General features: G+C 47.3%; 1 protein-coding gene across 1 annotated transcript in view; it reads right to left on the bottom strand.

Annotated features, from left to right (window-relative positions):
* The window catches only part of LOC143986919 (ALK tyrosine kinase receptor-like), a gene marked incomplete at both ends in the record, with an annotated part of 240164 nt that overhangs the window by 122246 nt on the left and 99539 nt on the right, over positions 1-18379 (bottom strand). The window contains 2 exon segments of the mRNA XM_077485327.1: positions 185-292; positions 7797-7928. Coding sequence (XP_077341453.1) covers positions 185-292; positions 7797-7928 — 240 coding nt within the window.

Here is an 18379-nt window from a genome sequence, read left to right as displayed (position 1 = left end):
AATAGAAAACCATATACCGGACTCTATACCCGGGGGTGATCCAGAGGAAGGTGGATATAAAACCCCAATAATGCGCGGTCCAACCACCACTTCCCGTAAACTGGGATCGGGTGCGGTCACTAAATCCCAGCCAGTCCTGTCCTCTATTAACTTCCCCCCCCCCCCACAATACACGGCTCATTACCTCCCGAGTCCTCCAGATTCCCGATCCTCCATAATGAGGTGTGGGGGATGGGTGTCCACCCGCAGCTACCATCCTCGAACATACAATAAAATCCTGGGGGGAGATTTCCTGTAGGTGACACATACAGAGAACATGTGAGATATCTGTACACCGGGGACACCTCTCATCATTGTATGAATGTTTCATTGTTACTGCAGACCGTCTGATCATAAAGAACAAATCCATCCCATCCCAATCCCCATCCCAATCCAATCCATCCCAATCCCCATCCCATCCATCCTAATCCAATCCCATCCATTACAACCCCCATCCCATCCATCCTAATCCAATCCCATCCCAATCCCATCTGAATCCCCACCCCAATCCCATCCATCCTAATCCAATCCCATCCAAATCCCCATCCATCCTAATCCAATCCCTTCGCCAATCCCATCCATCCTAAACCAATCCCATCCAAATCCCCATCCCATCCCAATCCCATCCCATCCCAATCCCCATCCCATCCTCTTCCAAATCCCACTCCCATCCATTATAATCCAATCCCATCCAAATCCCCATCCCATCCCATCCCAATCCCAATCCCAATCCCCATCCCATCCTCTTCCAAATCCCCCTCCCATCCATCCTAATCCAATCCCATCCCATCCATCTTAATCCAATCCCATCCAAATCCCCATCCATCCTAATCCAATCCCTTCGCCAATCCCATCCATCCTAAACCAATCCCATTCAAATCCCATCCCAATCCCATCCCAGTCCCCATCCCATCCCCATCCAAATCCCCCTCCCATCCATCCTAATCCAATCCCATCCCATCCAAATCCCCATCCATCCTAATCCAATCCCTTCGCCAATCCCATCCCAATCCCATCCATCCTAAACCAATCCCATCCCATCCCCAATCCCATCTCATCCCAATCCCCATCCCAATGTACTCAGTGCTGGATGGAGACTGAAGTCTCTTTATTGTTTGGGGGGAGGGGGTTCATCGGCCCATTTACACAATTAATTGTACACTGCCCTTTGCACCCTGCAAATCTCCTACTTCATAGTCCCACAGTCCATAGTCCCACATCCCACAGTCCATAGTCCCACATCCCACAGTCCATAGTCCTACATCCCACAGTCCATAGTCCACAGTCTGTAGTCTATGGTTCATAGTCCATCTCAGGAGTGGTGAGGAGGGGGAGTCGGGGGGTGTCTACACTCCTACACACATTGGGTCCATGGAGAATGAACAGAGCTGAATAGCTGCTGCTTACATCCACTTTACACACAGTATTTGCGCAGCATTTTTTAAAACAAATTATTATTATTTTTTTAGGAAGAATACACTTTTTTGAAAAAAAAAACACAATACATGACCCAATTTTTTGGTAAAATATAAAAGATGATGTTACGCTGAGTAAATAGATACCAAACATGTCACACTGTGCGGGACCGATGCGCGCGTGTGGGACTGATGCGTGTGCGTGGCCCCGATGCGTGCGTGCGGGACCGATATGTGCTCGCAGGACCGATGTGTGCGTGCGGGACCGATGCGTGCGTGCGGCACCGATGTGTGCGTTCACCTTTGCACGGGGGGGGGGGGGGGTGTGCGCTAAAATGTATGTTTTTTAAAATTATTTATTTATTTATAATTTTTGTTACACTGTCGCTTTATTGATTTATTTTTTTCTCTCTTTTTTAATTGATGTAAAAGTCTCTGTGACAGCAATAGGCAGTGACCGGTACTCTCTATGGAGATATCTGGGGGGGGTCAATGAGACGCCAATTCCCTTCTCTGCCCTTAAACATCAGGATCAGCGAGATCAAACGCTTCCCATTTTTAAAAACAGTGCCGGGAAAACAGGAAGTGATGTCTGCTGATTGCTTCCTGTTTCCTAGATCATAGAGGCGGACGGAGTGTTCCCGTTTTTGTTCTCCTCTATGATCAGCCTGGAGAAGGCAGCGCGTGTGGGGGGGGGGGCTTGGAAACCCCACCTACTGCTTGTAAAAGTGATCCAGCGGCTAGTTAGCCACTCAGATTGCTTCTTCAAGAAAGCCGACCGCCAGCTCTGTTGTGGTTCAGACGTGTCCGACTCTTCGCGACCTCATGGACCATGGAGTGCCAGGCTCTTCTGTCCTCCACTGCCTCCCGGAGCTTGCTTCACTTCATGTTCATTGTTTTCCATGATGCCATCTATCCATCTTGTTTTCTGTCGTCCTCTTCTCCTTCCTTGTTTCCCATCATCACTCCTCTCTTCACATTAGGTGGCCAAAGTATTGGAATTTCAGCTTCAGGACCGGTCCTTCCAGGGAATATTCAGGGTTGTCTTCCTTCAGGATTGACTGGTTTGGTCTTCTTGCCATCCAAAGGACTTTCAAGAGTCTTCTCCAACCCCATAGTTCAGGAGCTTCAATTCTTCGGCGTTCAGCCTTCCTTGTGGTCCAAGTTTCACAGCCATAGGTTACTACTGGGAATACCATAGCTCTGACTATACGGCACTTCAGTGGCGGCCCGTCCACCCGGGCGCAGCCCCCTCGATCCTCGTCCACCCCTATATGAATAATGGATAGATTCATGCATTGCGTGAACCTATGCTTGGCCGCAGCGGCCACCCCCTCTTCATTCGTCCGGTCCCTTACAGGACCCTGGGTGCCTGAATTACAGGCAGGGGGGTGTTTTTTTTTTTAAGAACCTGATTAGAACCAGAAGCTCTAATAGGCTTCAAAATAGGGTGGGCTTGGAGCGCAGAGCATTGTGCCATGAACCCACCCAGGTGTTACAACAACGAATGAATATGAATTTTTCGCTGTTGTAACACCGATCCATCAATCCGGCCAATCAGAAGCAGGTGTGAGACACGTTTTCTGATTGGATGAAAAGAGAAGACTCGCAAGTCGGATCGCCCCTGTTTGAACCGGCTAGTACATAAATTAATCGGCCTAAATTGCAGCACAATATATCGGTCGACCTCTACTGCTAATGATACCGTTCTCATGACTAAAATCCTGTATATAGTCCCTTATCACCTCCTCCAAGAGTTTACATACTATTGATGTTAGGCTGACTGGTCTGTAATTCCCAGGGATGTATTTTGGGCCCTTTTTTTAAATATTGGTGCCACATTTCTACACCCGGGCTACATCCAATGTAGATTGGTGCTACATCCAATCAGCTGGTACCCTACCAGTCAGTAGACTGTTCGTAAAAATTAGGAACGATGGTCTGGCAATTACTTGACCGAGTTCTCTAAGTACCCTCGGGTGCAAGCCAACTGGTCCCAGTGATTTATTAATGTTAAGTTTTCCAAGTCTAAGCCCTTGTACACACGGTCGGACATTCCAACGGAAAATGTCCGATCGGACCGTGTTGTCGGATAATCTGACCGTGTGTGGGCTCCATCGGACTGTTTCCATCGGAATATCCGACCGACAAAGTTTTAGAGCTGGGCTATAACATTTTTCCGACAACATGATCCTATCGGACTTTATCCGATTGTTTGTAGAGAATTCCGATCGGACAAAGTGCCACGCATGCTCAGATCAAATTACGAGACCAGAGCTATTGGCTACTAGCCTGAACGTAGTCCCGTCGTAACTAAATTACGTCATCACTTTGCAAACGATCGGATTTTCCGTCCGTGTGTATGCAACACCAGTTTCGGACAAAACCTGAAGGATTTGGTTGTCGGAATGTCTGACCCGTGTGTACAAGGGCTAATTCTGTCCTCTGTTAGCCATGGAGGTGCTTCCTGTGATGTGTCAGTGCTGGGGGGGGGGGGGGGAGGGGAAGCAACTGATGGAACGCAGCTGCATTGGATTAGAGAGGAGACATCCAGGGTCTAATAGACCCCGGGTGTCCCCATAAAGAGAACCTGTCTCCTACATGCTATCAGATAGGAGGCTACTGGTCCTCTATGTGATAGCAATAAAAGTTATGTAAAAATAAATAAAAATTAAACCAAAAAAATGTTTTAAGCATATAAATAGACATATAATAATTTATAATAAAAATACATTTATAATAAAAATAATTTATAATAAAAATATAATTTTTTAGAGCCCCCTCCCCACATACACGCCCACACCTACAAAACATGCGTGCGCGGGGCACCTACATATGAAAACAGCGATTGTCCTACACATGCCAAATATCAGTGTGCCCGCCAGATTGAGAGCGATAATTTTAGCATCGGTGCGCAATTCTAAACTGATGCCCCGCAGGAGCTTTTAAAACATTGCGGGCGTTAGCAATTTTAAGGTTTGACACGTTGGGTATCTATTTACTCGGCACAACCTCTTCTCTTATATTTTACAGGAAAAAAAAATGAGGCAATAAATTGCATGTATGTGCCCAGAAATGATCTTTAACCCCTTCAGCCCCCCGGAAAGATTTACCCCCCCCCCCCCTTCCTGACCAGAGCACTTTTTGCGACCCAAACAACATTTACGTCCTTTTTTCTCCCACAAATAGAGTTTTCTTTTGGTGGTATTTGATCACCTCTGCGGTTTTTTATTTTTTGTGTTATTAACAAAAAAAAAGAGCGACAATTTTGAAAAGTAAAGCAATATTTTTTACTTTTCGCTATAATAAATATCCCCCAACAATATATAAAAAAAAAATGTTTTCCTCAGTTTAGGCCGATACGTATTCTTGGTATTTGATCGCCTCGGCGGTAGGGTTGCCACCTGTCCAGGATTCACCCGGACAGTTCGGGTTTGGAATCATGTGTCCAGGTTTCAGACTGCCTGAAACCCGGACACTTTATTTAGACCAGACTATGGCTTCCCAGCAGGGTTGCTGGCTGCAGTTGTCTAAGCTTAGAGTGTCTGTGACACTCACTTTCTCACTGCCCAAAGCCAGCACTAACAATCCCCCTCCCTCCCACACACACAGATGGGAGATGAGAGAGGGCTCAATCTGCACCTCTTCCCCCCACCCCTATCCCCCTGTGTCGTCCCACACTCCAATCCCCGGTGCCAAGTGGTGAGTGAGCTCGCCATCCATCCCTGCCTGTGTCTGAAGTCTCCCCCCTTCCCTTTCCCGCATCTGAGTGAGTACACTAAGGTAAATCAGGGTTCTCAGAGCTCCCCTTACATCAGAGTTCCCCTTTACACCAAAGGCTACAGTGTTTTCCCTTACAGAGTTCTCAGTGTTTCTCCTTAAATCAGGGTTCCCAGAGCATTGCTTATGTTAGAGTCCCCATTGTTCTCCCTTATATCAGTGTCTGCAGAGTCCCCCCTTGCAGTTTAAGGGAACTCTGCGAGTTCAGATGTAAAATGGGAACTCTGTGGACTCTGATGTAAAGGGGGAACTCTTGTTATTAACTTCATATGATTAGAAATGTTATTTAATAGCAAATATATGAATAGCTTATACTATAAAAAAAAAAATTGCCATGCGCCGCTAAAGTGTTCGGGTTTGACTTGACGAAAAAGGTGGCGACCCTACTCAGCGGTTTTTATTTTTTGCGCTATAAACAAAATAAGAGAGGCAATTTTGAAAAAAAAAAAACACATTCTTTTTGACTTTTCGCTATAATAAATATCCCCCAAAAATATATAACAAGAAACTTTCTTTTTTCCTCAGTTTGGGCCGATACGGATTCTTCTACATATTTTTTGTTAAAAAAAATTACAATAAGTGTATATTGATTGGTTTGCGCAAAATCTATAGCGTCTACAAAATAGGCGGATAGACTTATAGCATTTTTATTATGATTTTTTTTTTATTAGTAATGGCGGCGATCTGCGACTTTTATCTGGGCTGCGACATTATGGCGGACACACTATTTTGGGACCATTGTCATTTATACTGCGATCACTGCTATAAGAATGCACCGATTACTGTGTAAATGACACTGGCAGTGAAGGGGTTAACCACTAGGGGGGGGCAGTGAAGGGGTTAAGTGTGTCCTAGGGAGTGATTCTAACTGTAGGGGGGGAGGAGCTATACCTCACATGACAGAGATCACTGCTCCCGATGAGAGAGAGCAGTGATCTCTGTCAAGAGTCAAAATGCACCTTCACCTAAGTCAGTGTTTCTCAAATCCAGTCCTCAGGCCCCCCCAACAGGTCATGTTTTCAGGTTTTCCATTATTTTTCACAGGTGATTTGATCAGTTTCACTGCCTTAGCAATTACCACAGCCGTTTCATCTGAGGGAAATCCTGAAAACATGACCTGTTGGGGGGGCCTGAGGACTGGATTTGAGAAACACTGACCTAAGTAGACAAAAATCCTTGCACCGGCCCTGAATACCCACCAGCAAGTGTCTCAGCCAATAATGAGCCCCAGAGAGTTTTTACAACCTCCAATGAAAACCGTTCCTAATCATAACCTTCCCCCCGAGGAAGCAAAAGTAACCACCACTCCAAAGCAGCAAGGACAACTTTCCCTTCAAGGCAAAAAATAACATCTCCTACCCCTAGAAGCAAAAATATCTCCCCCCCGGGGGGGGGGGGGGGGGGAGGATTGGCAATAAAAACTCATGCAAACCTCTACAGCCAGTTCCTTTTCCTTGCTTGCCACCAGAACCGGCTGCTAACTTCTTCCTCCTCTTCCTGTATCGATCCGCCGGGTAAAGTTATCCAAGGGCAAGCCGGGACTCTACTCTAACTGTCGGGAGCTGCAGCCGGCTGTATTGGGCCTTCCGTGCCAAAAAATGCTTTAAGACCCCTTTCACACTGGGGCGTTTTTCAGGCGCTTTAGCGTTAAAAAAAGCACTTGTAAAGCGCTTGAAAGAAGCCTCATCTGCAATCTCAATGTGAAAGCCCCGAGTGCTTTCAGAGCCCTTTCACAATGGCAGCGCCCGAAAAACGCTCGTAAATCGCCGCTTAAACAAGCAGCACTTTACCAGCGTTTTTCGAGCGTTATTGGGGCGCTTTTAACCCCTGCTAGTGGCCAAATAAAGGGTTAAAAGCTCCCACAAAACGCTGCTGCTGCCAATAGCGCTTTTCAGGAGTTTTACTGGCGCTTCCCATTGATTTCAATGGGAAGGGGCGCCTTAGGAGCGTTGTATTCACCGCTCCAAAAGCGCTGCAAAGAAGCTGCTTGCAGGACTTTTTTTGACGCCCTGCCAGCGCAGCGCCTCAGTGTGAAAGCACTCGGGGCTTTTACATTGGGATTACAGTTGCGGCTTCTTTCAGGCGCTTTACAGGCGCTTTTTTTAACGCTAAAGCACCTGAAAAACACCCCAGTGTGAAAGGGGTCTGAAAGTCCCCCTCTCTGCTCTGGGGTCCCCTCTGTAAAGCTGATGGGGCCCGGGGGGGGATTAATTTTAAATGTCTGCAGCCACAGCCTGCTGTGCTACTTTGTCCCCAAAAAATAATTATAAAGCCCCCCCCCCCCAATGTCACCCAGACCCCCCTATGTGTGGCCCTGCTACTTCACATATGTGGTTTTATAGTTCTACTTCAATGTTGAGCGCGAGATCTCACCGGCAATGTTATTTTGAGAAAAGATTGTTGATCTCCTGGAAAAAAAAAACAACCCAGAAGAGTTTATCTTCTAGAATCTACAACCCGTCCTCTTCCCGGGAAGCGTCTATGGGGAACGGCGAAGGGTCCTGAGCTACGGCTTCCCATTCGTAGAGAGCTGAGAGCGCGCCGCTACAGGAAAATACTCACGGCAAAGATCTCCTTCATCCTCCTCCTCCTCGCAGTCCGCTATGAAATCGCAGACCTGAGACAGTTTAATCTCCATCCCGCTCCTGCAGTGGAAGGAACCATCCAAAGTCATTCTCCCCCCAGGGGGGTCTCCTGCAGGGGGAACAGCAATCTTCATTAGTATCACAGGAAGAAAACATTCATAAGTCAAGAGCTCAGCTGTTATCTGGATGGACAATGAAAACCGGATCGGAAAACTTCCATCACTGCACATGAGGAAGCCACAGAAATCCCTAAGAGGCCATCAAAGACCCCAACAACCACCCCTAACGCTGGGTGCGGAACTTTGATACCATTTATCACCAGGGCCGTCTTTAATATTGACTGGACCCAGGGCAAACGTGTTCTTGGGCCCCCTCTTCCACGCAATTCCGCTCTCCACATGCTTTGAGACATACAATAAATAGCAGCTAGACTCAAAATCAGTTTACTGATTCAGATCAGGCAGTGATTGTGATTGGTTGCCAGAGGTTACAGTGTATCATTTCCGCTTACTGACTGGCTGCTAGAGGTTACAGCCCACATTATGGCTCACTGTTATTTTCTAGAGGTTACAGCACATGACTCCTGCTTGTTTATTGGTTGCTAGAGATTACTGTACATCAATACTGCTCACTGATTGATTGCTAGAGGTTACTGAACATCTATATACCACTCACTAATTGGTTGTTAGAGGTTACTGCACACCATTACTGCTCACTAATTGGTTGCTAGAGGTTACTGCACACCATTACTGCTCACTGATTGATTGCTAGAGGTTACTGAACATCTATATACCACTCACTAATTGGTTGTTAGAGGTTACTGCACACCATTACCGCTCACTAATTGGTTGCTAGAGGTTACTGCACACCATTACTGCTCACTAATTGATTGCTGGAGGTTACTGAACATTTATATACCACTCACTAATTGGTTGTTAGAGGTTACTGCACACCATTACTGCTCACTAATTGGTTGCTAGAGGTTACTGCACACCATTACTGCTCACTGATTGGTTGCTAGAGGTTACTGCACACCATTACTGCTCACTGATTGGTTGCAAGAGGTTAATGCACAGCATTACTGCTCACTAATTGGTTGCTAAAGGTTACAGCACATCATCTCCACACTGCCTGCCTGCGTATTCATATGCACCAAAATTCAGGGTGCTGTGGCACCATGTTATTTTGAAGAAGGGTTCCTCCTCCAATTTGCTTACTTTTGCAGAACAGGCTGATATTCGGCTTAATGACCACAATTGTAGGCACGACTTTCGAGCATGATCCTTTACCTCCCCAGCGGGCAGCATTCAGCAGAAGTAATGGTGGATGTAACCTCAGGGGGACATGATATACATATGAATGCCTCCTCTCTTTACATATCAATTTTACGGTCCACTAATATTTACATATTAATGCCGTCACTATTTACATATCAATGCAGGTTATTTACATGTAAAGCCAGGGGCTGCAGGTGAGTCATCTGTACATGGCAATAGGGCAGAGCTGGGCAGCAGCAGCAGCAGAAGTTTATACTGAGCTATCAGGACACAGCACGGGACTTAAACTTCAAGGGATAAGGGAATTTAAACTGGGATAGTTGGAAAGTATGAGGCAGCTGTTTTGGGCCCCACTACAATGATGGGGCCCAGGGCAGCTGCCCCTTTTGCCCTGCCTTAAAAACGGCCCCTGTTTATCACCCATAAATAATGTTTAATAGATTTTTTTTCCCTGCCAATTAGATGACAAAGTAAAACTTTAGCCGTCAGACCTGAACAATTAACACCTGCCCCAGACTCTGTGGCACCATCTTGGAAATGGAGGAGGGTGGTTTCACAAACCTTCCACGTCTGTCATGAAACATTGCATGGCGCCATGGATTGAAGTTGCCCGAGTTGCCTGTATGCTTATAAAGGCTGGGGGTACATTCCCGGCACTCACAGGAATGAGTGTCAAAGTTTCTTCAACATTTATCCAAACCTTAAGAGTTGGCAACAAAAAAGTGACAATAAAGCTTCAGGTGGGAGCCAAGCTAAGATTTATGTTGCTACAGGCAACCTCATAGCTCTGCTGGAGCCCCCCTGAGTTCCTATGAATAGTAATACTGATGCTTAATCTTAACCAAAATATAAATAGTTCCTGGAATGGGACTTTTAAAAAAAAAAATTTTAGGTACCAAAAGACTATAAAATATTATTTAAAAAAAAACATTTCTTTGTGATTGAAGGAGGTGATTGGAGGATGTGGAGTAGGTATTAAAACACCACTAAAAATTCTAAAAAAAAAATGTCTTTATTCACAAAGCTTTAAAATGTTACCATACATATAAAAGATTGTAATTGGTGGTTATCTGCATCATATGTAAGTTCCATCAATGAAGCCTGAAAAAGCCTCAACGTGTTTCAACTTCTAGAGAGTCTTCATTAGGAGGTGTAGTGCCTGAGTGACCCATTGCCAGGCTCAAGCCCTGTCCCATGGGAAGCCGGTGATGTCATTAAGCCTATTAACATTCTGTGTTTAAGAAAGTCGGTATATTCATGGGAATGTGAGTGAAGAATGTGGAGTAGGTATTAAAACACCATTAAAAGTTCTAAAAAAAAAAGTCTTTATTCACAAAGCTTTAAAATGTTACCATACATATAAAAGATTGTAATCAGTGGTTATCTGCATCATATATAAGTTACCATCGACAAAAATGTCTTCAATGTCAGCCTGAAAAACCTCAACGTGTTTCAACTTATAGAGAGTCTTCATCAGGAGGTACATAGTATACTTCAAAGGTAAATATACATAAATACCAATAGCATACACCAAAGACAATTACAAAGAGAGAAGTAACACATCTCATCTGATCTAGTTTTTAGTGCTTCTTTTGGATTTTCTCCCTTTTTACCAATGTATCATTGGGTTTTGTGTAAGTACCTTTTTATGTAGGAGTTGGTAATTGTTATTTCTCTCTTTGTAATTGTTTTCGGTGTAAGCTGTTGGCACTTATGTGTATTTTACATTTCAGACTATACTGTTTAACTCCTGATGAAGACTCTCTAGGAGTTGAAACACGCCCCACTGAAGAAGTTCACAGGAACGTAACGCGTACGGGGGAAGGCTACATATGACGTCACCCGCTGCTACCCTTCGGAATCTGTTGGACACACGGTTGTGTGTTTTTTATGCCTCTACCAAACTGCTGAAATGTGAGTAGTTTGGACACATTTTTAACTTTAATAAACATGCAGTGAGCACTTAGATCTGATCCTTTCTATCATTTATGGTCTGAAAAATCCAAAGGAAGCACTAAAAACCAGATCAGATGAGATGTGTTACTTCTCTCTTTGTAATTGTCTTTGGTGTATGCTATTGGTACCTATGTATATTTACCTTTCAAATATACTATGTACCTCCTGATGAAGATTCTCTATAAGTTGAAACACGTTGAGGTTTTTCAGGCTGACATTGAAGACATCTTTGTTGATGGTAACTTATATGATGCAGATAACCACTGATTACAATCTTTTATATGTATGGTAACATTTTAAAGCTTTGTGAATAAAGACTTTTTTTTTTTAGAATCTTTAATGGTGTTTTAATACCTACTCCACATTCTCCAATCACGTTCCCATGAAAATACCGACTTTCTGAAAGACGGAATGTGAATAGGCTTAAGGACATCACCGGCCTCCCATGGGACAGCGCTTGAGCCTGGCAATCGGTCACTCAGCACCACATCTTCAATTGTAGGGAAGGGGCTACCTTGTCTTCAAAAGCCGGATCATTTTGGCATCATTGTCAGCACACCTATAAGATAAGGACCACAGAACTTCTCCAGCTGGGATGACAGTTTAAACCAGCATGAGGAAAGGCTCTGATGGGGACACAGATGTGAGGAAAGGCTCTGATGGGGACACAGATGTGTGGAAAGGCTCTGATGGGGACACAGATGTGTGGAAAGGCTCTGATGGGGACACAGATGTGTGGAAAGGCTCTGATGGGGACACAGATGTGTGGAAAGGCTCTGATGGGGACACAGATGTGAGGAAAGGCTCTGATGGGGACACAGATGTGTGGAAAGGCTCTGATGGGGACACAGATATGAGGAAAGGCTCTGATGGGGACACAGATGTGAGGAAAGGCTCTGATGTGGACACAGATATGAGGAAAGGCTCTGATGGGGACACAGATGTGAGGAAAGGATCTGATGGGGACACAGATGTGAGGAAATGCTCTGATGGGGACATAGATGTGAGGAAAGGCTCTGATGGGGACACAGATGTGAGGAAATGCTCTGATGGGGACATAGATGTGAGGAAAGGCTCTGATGGGGACACAGATGTGAGGAAAGGCTCTGATGGGGACACAGATGTGTGGAAAGACTCTGATGGGGACCCAGATGTGTGGAAAGGCTCTGATGGGGACACAGATGTGTGGAAAGGCTCTGATGGGGACACAGATGTGAGGAAAGGCTCTGATGGGGACACAGATGTGTGGAAAGGCTCTGATGGGGACACATATGTGAGGAAAGGCTCTGATGGGGACACAGATGTGTGGAAAGGCTCTGATGGGGACACAGATGTGTGGAAAGGCTCTGATGGGGACACAGATGTGTGGAAAGGCTCTGATGGGGACACAGATGTGAGGAAAGGCTCTGATGGGGACACAGATGTGAGGGAAGGCTCTGATAGGGACACAGATGTGAGGAAAGGATCTGATGGGGACACAGATGTGAGGAAAGGCTCTGATGGGGACACAGATGTGAGGGAAGGCTCTGATGGGGACACAGATGTGAGGAAAGGATCTGATGGGGACACAGATGTGAGGAAATGCTCTGATGGGGACATATATGTGAGGAAAGGCTCTGATGGGGACACAGATGTGAGGAAATGCTCTGATGGGGACATAGATGTGAGGAAAGGCTCTGATGGGGACACAGATGTGAGGAAAGGCTCTGATGGGGACACAGATGTGTGGAAAGACTCTGATGGGGACCCAGATGTGTGGAAAGGCTCTGATGGGGACACAGATGTGTGGAAAGGCTCTGATGGGGACACAGATGTGTGGAAAGGCTCTGATGGGGACACAGATGTGAGGAAAGGCTCTGATGGGGACACAGATGTGTGGAAAGGCTCTGATGGGGACACAGATGTGTGGAAAGGCTCTGATGGGGACACAGATGTGAGGAAAGGCTCTGATGGGGACACAGATGTGTGGAAAGGCTCTGATGGGGACACAGATGTGTGGAAAGGCTCTGATGGGGACACAGATGTGAGGAAAGGCTCTGATGGGGACACAGATGTGTGGAAAGGCTCTGATGGGGACACAGATGTGAGGAAAGGCTCTGATGGGGACACAGATGTGAGGGAAGGCTCTGATAGGGACACAGATGTGAGGAAAGGATCTGATGGGGACACAGATGTGAGGAAAGGCTCTGATGGGGACACAGATGTGAGGGAAGGCTCTGATGGGGACACAGATGTGAGGAAAGGATCTGATGGGGACACAGATGTGAGGAAATGCTCTGATGGGGACATAGATGTGAGGAAAGGCTCTGATGGGGACACAGATGTGAGGAAATGCTCTGATGGGGACATAGATGTGAGGAAAGGCTCTGATGGGGACACAGATGTGAGGAAAGGCTCTGATGGGGACACAGATGTGTGGAAAGACTCTGATGGGGACCCAGATGTGTGGAAAGGCTCTGATGGGGACACAGATGTGTGGAAAGGCTCTGATGGGGACACAGATGTGTGGAAAGGCTCTGATGGGGACACAGATGTGAGGAAAGGCTCTGATGGGGACACAGGTGTGTGGAAAGGCTCTGATGGGGACACAGATGTGTGGAAAGGCTCTGATGGGGACACAGATGTGAGGAAAGGCTCTGATGGGGACACAGATGTGTGGAAAGGCTCTGATGGGGACACAGATGTGAGGAAAGGCTCTGATGGGGACACAGATGTGAGGGAAGGCTCTGATAGGGACACAGATGTGAGGAAAGGATCTGATGGGGACACAGATGTGAGGAAAGGCTCTGATGGGGACACAGATGTGAGGGAAGGCTCTGATGGGGACACAGATGTGAGGAAAGGATCTGATGGGGACACAGATGTGAGGAAATGCTCTGATGGGGACATAGATGTGAGGAAAGGCTCTGATGGGGACACAGATGTGAGGAAATGCTCTGATGGGGACATAGATGTGAGGAAAGGCTCTGATGGGGACACAGATGTGAGGAAAGGCTCTGATGGGGACACAGATGTGTGGAAAGACTCTGATGGGGACCCAGATGTGTGGAAAGGCTCTGATGGGGACACAGATGTGTGGAAAGGCTCTGATGGGGACACATATGTGAGGAAAGGCTCTGATGGGGACACAGATGTGTGGAAAGGCTCTGATGGGGACACAGATGTGAGGGAAGGCTCTGATAGGGACACAGATGTGTGGAAAGGCTCTGATGGGGACACAGATGTGAGGAAAGGCTCTGATGGGGACATAGATGTGAGGAAAGGCTCTGATGGGGACACAGATGTGAGGAAATGCTCTGATGGGGACATAGATGTGAGGAAAGGCTCTGATGGGGACACAGATGTGAGGAAAGGCTCTGATGGGGACACAGATGTGTGGAAAGACTCTGATGGGGACCCAGATGTGTGGAAAGGCTCTGATGGGGACACAGATGTGTGGAAAGGCTCTGATGGGGACACATATGTGAGGAAAGGCTCTGATGGGGACACAGATGTGTGGAAAGGCTCTGATGGGGACACAGATGTGTGGAAAGGCTCTGATGGGGACACAGATGTGTGGAAAGGCTCTGATGGGGACACAGATGTGAGGAAAGGCTCTGATGGGGACACAGATGTGAGGGAAGGCTCTGATAGGGACACAGATGTGAGGAAAGGATCTGATGGGGACACAGATGTGAGGAAAGGCTCTGATGGGGACACAGATGTGAGGGAAGGCTCTGATGGGGACACAGATGTGAGGAAAGGATCTGATGGGGACACAGATGTGAGGAAATGCTCTGATGGGGACATATATGTGAGGAAAGGCTCTGATGGGGACACAGATGTGAGGAAATGCTCTGATGGGGACATAGATGTGAGGAAAGGCTCTGATGGGGACACAGATGTGAGGAAAGGCTCTGATGGGGACACAGATGTGTGGAAAGACTCTGATGGGGACCCAGATGTGTGGAAAGGCTCTGATGGGGACACAGATGTGTGGAAAGGCTCTGATGGGGACACAGATGTGTGGAAAGGCTCTGATGGGGACACAGATGTGAGGAAAGGCTCTGATGGGGACACAGATGTGTGGAAAGGCTCTGATGGGGACACAGATGTGTGGAAAGGCTCTGATGGGGACACAGATGTGAGGAAAGGCTCTGATGGGGACACAGATGTGTGGAAAGGCTCTGATGGGGACACAGATGTGTGGAAAGGCTCTGATGGGGACACAGATGTGAGGAAAGGCTCTGATGGGGACACAGATGTGTGGAAAGGCTCTGATGGGGACACAGATGTGAGGAAAGGCTCTGATGGGGACACAGATGTGAGGGAAGGCTCTGATAGGGACACAGATGTGAGGAAAGGATCTGATGGGGACACAGATGTGAGGAAAGGCTCTGATGGGGACACAGATGTGAGGGAAGGCTCTGATGGGGACACAGATGTGAGGAAAGGATCTGATGGGGACACAGATGTGAGGAAATGCTCTGATGGGGACATAGATGTGAGGAAAGGCTCTGATGGGGACACAGATGTGAGGAAATGCTCTGATGGGGACATAGATGTGAGGAAAGGCTCTGATGGGGACACAGATGTGAGGAAAGGCTCTGATGGGGACACAGATGTGTGGAAAGACTCTGATGGGGACCCAGATGTGTGGAAAGGCTCTAATGGGGACACAGATGTGTGGAAAGGCTCTGATGGGGACACAGATGTGTGGAAAGGCTCTGATGGGGACACAGATGTGAGGAAAGGCTCTGATGGGGACACAGGTGTGTGGAAAGGCTCTGATGGGGACACAGATGTGTGGAAAGGCTCTGATGGGGACACAGATGTGAGGAAAGGCTCTGATGGGGACACAGATGTGTGGAAAGGCTCTGATGGGGACACAGATGTGAGGAAAGGCTCTGATGGGGACACAGATGTGAGGGAAGGCTCTGATAGGGACACAGATGTGAGGAAAGGATCTGATGGGGACACAGATGTGAGGAAAGGCTCTGATGGGGACACAGATGTGAGGGAAGGCTCTGATGGGGACACAGATGTGAGGAAAGGATCTGATGGGGACACAGATGTGAGGAAATGCTCTGATGGGGACATAGATGTGAGGAAAGGCTCTGATGGGGACACAGATGTGAGGAAATGCTCTGATGGGGACATAGATGTGAGGAAAGGCTCTGATGGGGACACAGATGTGAGGAAAGGCTCTGATGGGGACACAGATGTGTGGAAAGACTCTGATGGGGACCCAGATGTGTGGAAAGGCTCTGATGGGGACACAGATGTGTGGAAAGGCTCTGATGGGGACACAGATGTGTGGAAAGGCTCTGATGGGGACACAGATGTGAGGAAAGGCTCTGATGGGGACACAGATGTGTGGAAAGGCTCTGATGGGGACACATATGTGAGGAAAGGCTCTGATGGGGACACAGATGTGTGGAAAGGCTCTGATGGGGACACAGATGTGTGGAAAGGCTCTGATGGGGACACAGATGTGAGGAAAGGCTCTGATGGGGACACAGATGTGAGGAAAGGCTCTGATGGGGACACAGATGTGAGGAAAGGCTCTGATGGGGACACAGATGTGAGTGAAGGCTCTGATGGGGACACAGATGTGAGGAAAGGATCTGATGGGGACACAGATGTGAGGAAAGGCTCTGATGGGGACACAGATGTGAGGGAAGGCTCTGATGGGGACACAGATGTGAGGGAAGGCTCTGATAGGGACACAGATGTGAGGAAAGGCTCTGATGGGGACACAGATGTGAGGAAAGGATCTGATGGGGACACAGATGTGTCGAAAGGCTCTGATGGGGACACAGATGTGTGGAAAGGCTCTGATGGGGACACATATGTGAGGAAAGGCTCTGATGGGGACACAGATGTGAGGAAAGGATCTGATGGGGACACAGATGTGAGGGAAGGCTCTGATGGGGACACAGATGTGTGGAAAGGCTCTGATGGGGACACATATGTGAGGAAAGGCTCTGATGGGGACACAGATGTGTGGAAAGGCTCTGATGGGGACACAGATGTGAGGGAAGGCTCTGATGGGGACACAGATGTGTGGAAAGGCTCTGATGGGGACACATATGTGAGGAAAGGCTCTGATTCGGGACACATATGTGAGGAAAGGCTCTGATGGGGACACAGATGTGTGGAAAGGCTCTGATGGGGACACAGATGTGTGGAAAGGTTCTGATGGGGACACAGATGTGTGGAAAGGCTCTGATGGGGACACAGATGTGTGGAAAGGCTCTGATGGGGACACAGATGTGTGGAAAGGCTCTGATGGGACACATATGTGAGGAAAGGCTCTGATGGGGACACAGATGTGTGGAAAGACTCTGATGGGGACACAGATGTGTGGAAAGGCTCTGATGGGATTAATTTAATCTCATTCATTTGTAAATAACAGATTTTTGGCGGCCCACAAATATTTGTAAAATCTACAATGTGGCCTTCGGGCTGAAAAGTTCGGAGACCCCTACTCTAGACTAAAATTAACATTTAATCCCTGCAGTAGGGGGGAGGGGGGGGGGTACTTTTCATTTCCATTTTCACCAGAGTTCAGCTATAAAGGAAACCATGAACGAATTCATTACTGTCAATCCAAGGGCTTCCATACTTTCCCATCACTGCCTTCAGACATTTGCTGATCAGGAATTCTGACAGCCGGGGGTGTGGAGGGTGATGGCGGTCTATATATATTTCAGCAGAGGCTCCATTGAAGAGAGAAGCAGATATAAAGCGCGAAAATGCTGACCGATTCACGGAACGCAGGAAATCAGCCGCGTCTGCAGACAGTCAGGAGTTCTGACGACGGTTTCTGAAGAGTTTTCTCTCTCTCTGCGTTCTCTTTCACGAGCTCAAACCGATCGACGCAATTCTTTGCACGCCGCCGCTGTCCCCCAACCCGCCTATGACTCTCGCTGAGTCTGTACATCACTTTTTATTATTAAAGAAGTCGTCGGCGTTCTCGAGTCACGCCGGGTTATTACCTGACTTAGTCGCCTCACGCGGCTGCACATAAAAGATCCATCTCAGAATTAAAATGAATCAATGGAGAAATTTTGCTAAAATGTAATTAACTGGATCCCTCTGGATTGGCTGGAATGGTGGCTACATCTCGCTCTCCGCGGCTTCTGGGAGCTCTTAATCGTCTGAGATTAAATTAGATGGACACTTCCACATTTTTGTTTTATCGTCTGCCAACTCGCAATTAACGAGGCGTTCAACAAAACGCACTCTTCTCCCCGCTATAAATATGAAGAAATAACGTCAGAGGCAGGAAACAAACAATGGATTTCATTACGCCCCGTCCGTGTCGGGGGGAGGATTGAAGAGA

The sequence above is a fragment of the Lithobates pipiens genome, unplaced genomic scaffold, assembly GCF_037356315.1.
Source record: "Lithobates pipiens isolate NorthernLeopardFrog02 unplaced genomic scaffold, aLitPip1_a1.2 Scaffold_18, whole genome shotgun sequence".
Taxonomy (NCBI): Eukaryota; Metazoa; Chordata; class Amphibia; order Anura; family Ranidae; genus Lithobates; species Lithobates pipiens.
Note: the sequence above shows the minus strand (reverse complement) of the source record. Positions and strands in the feature narration are given on the sequence as shown.